Below are 9,076 nucleotides of genomic sequence, written 5' to 3'. Positions count from 1 at the left end.
TCCCAGTGTTTTCTTTTCCGTGGAAACCGCCGGGTCAAATGGCTCTTTGAGTGTTAAAAGTTTCCGACCCCTGGTCTAGGGTGTCCAATCAACCTACCATGCATGTTTTTTTGGAATGTGGGAGGAAACCGGAGTACCCGGAGAAAACCCATGCAGGCACGGGGAGAACATGCAAACCCCACACAGGAAGGCCGGGCCCGTAGTTGAACCGATGACCTGTGCACTGTGATGTGAGGCGGACGTGCATTTTCAATGTGCTAAAAAAACAAAAGGTAAAAAAAATATCACAGTTTATTTACCCAGTGAGCAAAAACAATGGAAACACATTACACAGTCAAACTGCCATTATCAAATGAAGCCACAGTGGCATGATAGACTGAGAATTGTTCTACACTATGATTGATGATACCAAGAAGAAGAGAAATGTGAACATGTTCACTTATTCATGATTTGCAGCTGTTTCGTGGTGCCATTATGAATTTGCTGTCATCTTGCCATTTTCTCCACCTCTTCTATTTTGGGCTTATTGAAAAGCTCAGATGTATTTTTGCAGTGACTTGTCTCAGTAGTGCTGACAATGGGGACAAGAGGGTAGATAGGGAAAAAAACGTCGATGGAAACCGTCACGACAGCTGAATTTTTAAATTTGAAATCTAACTTGCATGTGCTTTTACATAAGTAGGCTGTTAAATATTGCTGACGTAGGGAAAACAAGGCTTTGAGAATAAAGAAGAGGGAGAACCAAGGAAAAGACTTGCGAACAAAGGTTGATGAGGCAAATGAGAAGTAATGAGAAATGAGAGGATCTTTAATAATCAATAATCATCATGTGGAATGCTACTACGGACATTATTGAAACACTCTCATACACACTACAGGAAAAATTTGCTCTTTGACTTATGTCAAGAGAATTTGTGTAAAATGTAATTCTGAATCCTGTCCCTGACCACACCTCATTCAAAAAAGCCTCCTCGGGGAGATGCGGTAAATGACCAGCCGAGGAGACAAAGGCAAATCATTTACTCTCCACTCAAAACTGACTGTTCGTTGCAAGCAAGAACCCTTCAACCCTTTTATCTCTGTCATCTTTTTGATCTGAGAAACTTCATTCTCCCAGCCCTCCCTTACAGGTCCCTGCATGGTGAATGTGAATGTCCATCCTTTGTGGGTCACCGCTCACCACACTCCAAACTTTATCGGTAAGCAACTACACTAAATCAGCGTATAGTTTTTCTGGATTGTTCTTCAAAGCTAATACTGTACTTCAAACACCTTGTAAAATTAATAACCGTGTGTGTGAAAATCTGTGCTTCGGGGTCCCGTGGATGGTTTGCGTTGGTTTACAACTTGAGTATAATGTATCATAGCTCATGTAACTCTTGCACAGAAAAAATCTTTTATTCCTGTTGAATTATTCATCTGCTGCTATGTAGCTGATACTTTGGGGGGGGGAAACCCTCTCTAGTCTAATGGGAATCATCATACAGTGTGTACAGTTGTTGTTTTTCAAGGGGAAACAGCGGATGAGAAATTCTTTACATAACAAGATTTAGTAAATATAATATATTAAAATCAATTCAATTAATTTAGAACAGACTAAAATTTACATGCTGGTTTAGCATGTGTTTGTGTGGGTGGATGCACATCAGTGTGTTCGAAGGATTTGTTACGGCAGGCAGAAGGGTAACCTTGACTTTTGAACTCCACACAACCGCTCTGGAGCTCTCTATCTGAAAATGCACAAGCCAGAGTTGTTGCAATTAAACCCACTTATATTCTAAATATAAGATGATATCAGAATATGTTCAATCCTCTGACAGTTTATGCGATTTATCGCCAACGTGTTATTCTGAGTGACTTCATCTTGAAAATTAATGGTGCTGTTGTATCCTTGTACAACCTGGAAAAGGAGGAGGGGTTGGTCCAAAGTGCTGCTTGTCTCCATGGTAATGAATTCTGTCAATGGAAATTAGTGCCGATGTGTGAAAAAGAGCGATAACAAAATGATATGCTCTAGGCAGGCGTTCAGATGAACATGTGATGCAAAGGTGTTTAAGTAATGAGAGAAAAGACAAGGGTGACATATATCAGACATCACATTATTAGTCCAGCAGCGGAAAGCACACGTCATTACTGGAGATTAGTTAGATAGTAACTTAGTTACTTTACAGATTACTTGCTTTAACGGGTCACTTAGTTACTTTCAGAGGTGGGCATTCCATCAGATTGACAAAGTGCCTTTTAGAATACCACGCTTAGAAACTGAGAATGAACAAAACAACTGCATGTAGAAACATGAATATGGTCAAATTAAACATCACATCTGCATAAAACAATTTGTCTTGACATGAGAATGGATGGATGGATGAAGGATGAAGGCAATTGCAACCATAACAGTTTTAACAGTCTGAATTATTACGTTTTTAAAACACCGATGGCATTTGTAATGTGAGAGGCGGCTCTTTAAATGCTGCTGATAGTTGCGTTTGTGCTGTGCTCGTTTTCTTTCGATCTGCACCGAGATTCAAATGAGTCATTTTTTACTACCGGTCGGCTACACACATTTGACTCCCACCCCAAAAGTTGAGAATCACTGAACAAAAGCACTTGGGTGACCTTATGCAATCAGGTAGGAGAATGATATGTTTTCATATTTTAGGTAGCAAATTTGCTTTTACATCATCAAATTTTCGATTAAAATGACTGTATAAGTGAAATATGAGCAATATGTGGCATTCCTTGAAACAATGCATTCTCAGGCTAGCTTAAGGATGCAAAACAGCAACCATCCAAATAAAAGGCTCAACCTAAACAATTGACTTGTATCCTCAAAATTCATCTTGAAATTGAACTCATTTTTCACATATTATTGTATTTTTTTAAATATAAGTGATCAATCCTGAATGAGCTGCCATAATTCTATCATGATCACTTTTAAGATGATTAAGCAAACCCAAATCCATTTCCCAGTAGGAAATAATTAATCTAAAATAAGAATCACAACAACTGCTCAAGGCGTGTCCATTCTGATAAGATAATTATTTGGGTAGGCCTATTGTTATTGATCTGAACCTTTTTTCATATTGACGAAATATTAAAAAACTCACAACTAAGTCTAAGATGATATCTTTTCCCACATGGGACTGAGATATTTGCTTTCTGTGATGTTTCTGACACTACGAGACTATAGTGATCTGTTTTTCAAGAACCCAAATGATCAGTACCTCAAAAAATTGATACCATTTACGTCTGTGCATTGTGTTTCATTACTAGTTAATATGGAAATAGAACAACACTCTGTATTCCACTGCCGGATACCCTTCCTTGTAAGTCCGCAGATGTTCACACTGGTTAACTTTCATATGCAAAGCTGTTCTTGGGCCGCTTACGACAAATCCCTGTGGACACAGTATGCTATAAAATCAAAGCCAGTCTGCTCTTTATTCACGTCCTAACTTACCGATGTAAATCTGAAATCCCAGGGTTGACGGCATGAGAAAATGCTTTTAACCATGCAGCACCCAAATTGGAACTATCTGAACCTGACACTCTGAATTTTAAGTTGTTTTTTGCGGTATTTCTTGATAAATGTAACTGCTCACTTTCACAGAAGGTTTTCAAATGGCCCATCGATCCCAGGAAGATGGCCCTTCATATCGTTAGCTGTCACTTCATTAACGATTGTCGATGAGGGCGATCAAACCGGGGGCCAAGACCATCTCAGGGGGTCCTCAAAACAAAATCTTGGACACGTTATCAACAATCAACATCCATTTTTACATGGAATAAAATTTGTACGTGCACTCACGCACATAATCATTAGTAAACATTTTAAAAATATATTTCAAATTTGAAAACTCAATGCCAGTTCATTCGCAACCTATGAATAAAAAGTGAATGGCAGAAATTGCCAAATGCCATATTGAAATGCTGTACGAGTACTTAAACTTTATTTTAAACTTAATTATTGCTATTTTTAAAGTCTTAATAATGTCATTAATTTTTACTTTGAATACATTTGTAAATGAAATCCAAATAGACCAATTAAGGAATCCTGAATTTTCATCTAAAACATTGGCAATACCAGTTACAAATACACAGATTCAGTAGCTACAATGTAAATAATAACAACAATAATAAACTTTTAATTTATGTTGTTTCTATTTAGAAACCACTCATGTATCTTGTGCCGTTAATTACCTTATTGCAATCACATGATAGGATATTCCATTCATCTTCAGTAAGATATACTGAGCAAATAAATAAATAAAAGAAATAATAATAGCATTATATTGCTTTAGTTTAAGATGTGTTTATGTTACAAACAAAGCACTTATTGGCCATTGGTGTTGTGATGTGTCACACTACTTAGATACAGTATTTTGTCTTGTGCTGAAAATCAAACAATAACCGAGAAACCTAAAATCTTTATCTGCACAATGCATTATGGGATATGCTGTTGCTTTTCCAGTTACCATTGGTTTTTCATTACGTTTCAGCTTTCATAATGCTTTTTGCGTAGTGCAGTGGTCACCCACTTTTTTTTTTTAAAGGAGCGTTACCACTTGTGTACTGATTAATGATAAACGTATAAACAATTATGAAACAATACATTTACTCAAATTATTCAGATGAAAATCATTTTCCCTTTTTTTTTGCACTTATTTACATCTCCACGTATGCTATGGTTTGGTCGTGCGCTACATCAGTGGCCTTTGACCCGTGGTATTCTCGCTACACATTCAAATGGCAATACAAACTGGCAAACTCACTAAGGCACTAAAGTGGATAAGGAGCGATTCCGAACACAATGCCAATGTTGTTTGTTTGAAACTGACAACCGTAACAAAGAATGCTTTAAATAATACCAAATACGAGATTGTAGCGACACCCAGTGGGCAAGCATGAGTTGCCTTTTACGCGCAGAAACATATTTGACCCTCGTGAGTTTCTGTAGAAACACATCATGTCTGCCTCCTTGGTGGTAAGTTACCCTTCAGTTTGGGTTTTTTACTTGAGTCCAAAATATTTATCACACGTTTATTTGCACCCGTCGAATGGCACGTTTAGTGACAGTATTTTAACGCTTGTGCTGTCTTCGTGGTGGTGCCGTCCTGTTGGTTTGTGCTATATTTTGCCGCAGTGTATCGTTAATTGTAGGTGGTAGTAATTGTATTTTCTCTACGTCTCCTCACTAGTCTCTACTCGGGTGCTGTCAGCGGTCATCTCGGCTCCTAGTTGCTAGGCGACGATGGAGCTCCAGCCCTGTAAGCGATCCTCCCCTGCACACGAGGCTGCTCCTCTTCCTTACACAGCGTTTCTATGACGTCGAGATGCTCCTTAGCTTGAAGTCTCGGATAAAAAGGAGAAGGCTGCTGAAGAAGAATGCGTAAGAACATGTTCATAACTGTCGGCTACACTATAAGCTTTACAGGTGAACTTAATTTGACCTTCTCTTAAGTTTTGAATACACGTGTCCAACTGTTAAGTGTTTCAGTACTTGTTGCCCAACTTTTCTATAACAAGGAGCTGAAAGGCAAAATTCACAACCTAAGTGTGTTTGATGATAGGCCAACACATTACCTGGTTCAATTAGAATTCATTTTAAACAATCATCTTCATCATGAGTCCGCTGATAGTGTAGTGGTACACACGCCTGAGTTGTGTGCGGGCAGCGTGGGATCGATTCCCGCTCAGTGACAGTGTCTATGTGTGCCCTGCAACTGGCTGGCGACCAGTTCGGGGTGTAGTCTGCCTTCGCCCATTGACGGCTGGGATAGGCTCCAGCAACTCCCCGCGACCCTATATAGGATAAGCGGTTTGGAAGATGACATGACATCTTCATCATGCTGTACAAGGTTTGACATCATGAGACCCAGATGACACCTAAGAATTGAGCAGACCTGCCTAATGACATCAGGTGGCCACAAAGACACTGGAAGAGTCACAGAAGGACGTCCTTGGACATTTGAAAGTATCAAACGCCTGTTGTGAATTTTCATCTTCATGCTAGAAAACAATAAGTTGTGCAAAATGAAACACTGAAACATGGATCATGCACATTGAAAACTTTAGATAAGGTCAAATTAAGTTCACCTGTCAAGGTTCGAGGTGAGATTTCGCTCAAAAGCCGCAAAGTTGATATTGTCTGAATCATGAATCTGTGTGTCTGTCTCAGTTACTACAGCTACACTCAGGACATTTATGGGGCTGACATTGCATCAGCCTACTATGTCTTGTGTTTGAAAGGAGGATTTCGGTAAGTACCATTTTCATTTTGAAAAAGGTGTGTGTGTGTGTGGGGGGGGGGGTTGCAGATTCTGTGTATGTGGAAAGAAGTTTAAAAAAAATCATCTCAATTTTATGGAGGAATGGCTGTATTCTTGGTTACCTTTCATCGAAGAAAGAAAAAAAAAACACAATGGTCACTGAAATAATTTGAAGCTGATAAGACTTTAATTTACCACTCACCCCCGCAAAAAAAAGCCCACTGATGCGCAATAAAGCTTCTAAATGAGACAAAACTCGTTTTTGTAGTTGTAGTCTTATAGCTGTATAATCTATAGCAGATATAATATGTAATGATTTATTTGAAAAAAATGAAGCATCCATCCATTATCTATATCGCTTCTCCTCACAAATGTCCCGGGGCGTGTTGGAGCCTATCCCAGCTGTCTTCGGGCAGTGGGCGGGGGACACCCTGAATTGGATGCCAGCCAATCGCAGGGCACACAGAGACAAACAAACAGCCGCACTCACAATCACACCTAGGGGCAATTTCGAGAGTCCAATCAACTTAGCATGCATGTTTTTGGAATGCGGGAGGAAACCGGAGTACCCGGAGAAAACCCACGCAGGCACGGGGAGAACATGCAAACCCCACACAGGGAGGCCGGGGCCGGGATTGAACCCACGACCTCCGAACTGTGAGGCGGACATGCTAACCAGTCGAACACCGTGCCGCCAAAAATTAAGCATTTATTTTTTCATTATTTTATATTATTTATATATTTAAGTTCAGGCCTCTTTGCATGTCTGCTGTGTCTCCTCAGATTTGTTGACCATTCAGAATGGTTCCGTGCAGACCGTAAGGGCAAGTTCAATTGGGACTTCCTCAATTACAAAGACACACCTCTTGAGGAAGTAGACATGAGCTATACTCTCATCAACTACACTGGACTGTCCAACTTGGGTACTAGTATTAATATGTCTTTCCCCAATTTCCGTTTTTGTCTTTTTAAAATACAACAATGTTTTCCTCTATTATGTGTATTACCTCGAGCTTCATTGGTGTGTTTGGTACTCATTTTCTTTCAGAGGGACAGAAAACTTTGCGGACTCTGTCTGTACGAGGATGCTCTGAGGTGGATGACTGGTTCTTGGCTAGGCTTCATGTGTTCCAGGACTCTCTGAAGGAGCTGGACATCTCTCATTGTCCACAGATCACCACAGGCGGGCTGGCTGCCCTGAGGAATCTCAAGTAATTGACACTCAATTTACTTACTGTAAATATTAATGATCACTCCTTTTGTGTTAGTCCTTTTTTGTGCAATTTTCATGTTGCAGGGGGCTGCGGCGTCTGGACGTGTCAGCCCTTCCAAGGATTTCAACACCTGGCTTGGTGATCATCCTGCTAGAGGAGATGTTACCACAATGTGAGGTCATTGCTTCTGGTTACGATCACAGCTTAAAGCCAGAAGAAGTTGAGGAAGAGCGCAGTCAAGGCTAGGAGGAAAAGACGATTTTATTGGAAGTTAGAAACATCCAATATGAGTCAAGAATAATCACAAGCACTATGAAACATCTTTGTTGGTTTCAATCCATATTAGATTATTCAGATTTGACCTACTGTATGTCTTTGCTTGTATGAAAGAAGGATTTTGTCTCCGGGTTCGGGTTAAAATAAAGTATCTGTTGCTAAACTGTGTATACAGTATGTTTTCAATAAAGGCTGATGTGATTTGATTCATTATATTATCTGTAATTGTATGACCTTTGTCCGCGTGAGGACAAATCAGATTGCATGTATAATTGCAGGCCACACAATGAGAGCTGTGTCATAAATCCTCATTCGAAAAAGATAACAACACTCTGTTTAGTTCAACACTGTCTGAGGGTTATAACGTCTTTACTGTCATTGCTGTAAAGTATGTATGTTGCATCGTACTGAGTTATGTTATTTTGCAGTGTGTGGGGGCAAAATACTCGTGAACACTTCAGTAGACTACAAACAAACCATGACAATAAATACATGTGTATTTCTTGTCAATTTCATTTAATATACGCTGCCCTCCATAATTGTTGGCACCTGCGGTTAAGATGTGTTCTTAAGATTCTCATAAATTCCGTTTTTGTTCTAAATAATGTTAGACCAAAATTAAGAAATGGGAAAATCCAACCTTTAATTTAAGTGCATTCATTCAGTGGGGAAAAAAATCCCACACCAAGAAATCATTGTTTCCCTTCAAATCATGTGTTCCACAATTATTGATGATGTTAATACTTTGTGCAACCCCGTTTGCCAACAAAGCAACACCTAATATTATTGTATAATGTTTCCCGCGAATAAAGAATGAAGGGTATTCGACCATTCCTCTGCAGAATCTCACTGAATTATCTAGCTACCTGGGTCCTCTCTTTTGCACTCTCCTCTTTATCTTACTCCACAGGTTTTCAATGGGGTTGACGTCTGGGGACTGAGATGGTCGTCGGTGGATTCTGTGTCTGGTGAGCCATTTCGACAATTGTCAATATGAGACTATGCTTCTGCAATAATAATAATAATAATATTAAAAAAACACACACACATTTATGTTAACGCTTTTAACACATCTTGACCAGCGGTACCATGATTATAATCATGGAGGACACTGTACTCCACACGCATACATTAGGTAATAATAGTTAAATAGTAGTTAGGGAATTCAGTGCCTTGTTCAAAAAAATAATACACTTTTTTTAGGTTGGGTGGGGGGGGGGCTGTATGCATAAATATACAATAGTCCGACTCCTTAGAATATCAGTCAAAAATGGGCAATACAAACAGCTATTATTGGAAAGGATCCAAGTATCTAAG

The 9,076-nt window shown here is 39.4% G+C and overlaps 1 protein-coding gene across 2 annotated transcripts; it reads left to right on the top strand.

The window, feature by feature from the left end:
* Positions 1–1,103: 1,103 nt before the first annotated feature.
* On the top strand, positions 1,104–8,587 carry dmac2 (distal membrane arm assembly component 2). Of its 2 annotated transcripts, none has more exons than XM_086036906.1 (6): positions 1,104–1,199; positions 5,199–5,389; positions 6,179–6,259; positions 7,053–7,192; positions 7,318–7,480; positions 7,567–8,587. In XM_086036906.1, the coding sequence occupies exons 1-6, from the start codon at positions 1,152–1,154 to the stop codon at positions 7,727–7,729; spliced, it is 786 nt and encodes a 261-aa protein (XP_085893032.1). In that variant the 5' UTR covers positions 1,104–1,151; the 3' UTR covers positions 7,730–8,587. The 2 variants fall into 2 exon arrangements, with proteins under 2 accessions (XP_085893032.1, XP_085893033.1); XM_086036907.1 differs by lacking the exon at positions 1,104–1,199 and adding an exon at positions 4,838–4,984.
* Positions 8,588–9,076: the final 489 nt, after the last annotated feature.

The sequence above is a fragment of the Filicampus tigris genome, chromosome 7 (genome assembly GCF_054856515.1).
Source record: "Filicampus tigris isolate MCC_2025a chromosome 7, RoL_Ftig_1.0, whole genome shotgun sequence".
Classification (NCBI taxonomy): domain Eukaryota; kingdom Metazoa; phylum Chordata; class Actinopteri; order Syngnathiformes; family Syngnathidae; genus Filicampus; species Filicampus tigris.
Note: the sequence above shows the minus strand (reverse complement) of the source record. Positions and strands in the feature narration are given on the sequence as shown.

Bases quoted from the DNA above. Each gene is read 5' to 3' on its own strand.
- dmac2 (XM_086036906.1), top strand. From the start codon at position 1,152: ATGTCCATCCTTTGTGGGTCACCGCTCACCACACTCCAAACTTTATCG. The intron at 6,260-7,052 runs GTAAGTACCATT...GTGTCTCCTCAG, and splicing joins TGTTTGAAAGGAGGATTTCG to ATTTGTTGACCATTCAGAAT. The intron at 7,193-7,317 runs GTACTAGTATTA...ATTTTCTTTCAG, and splicing joins CACTGGACTGTCCAACTTGG to AGGGACAGAAAACTTTGCGG.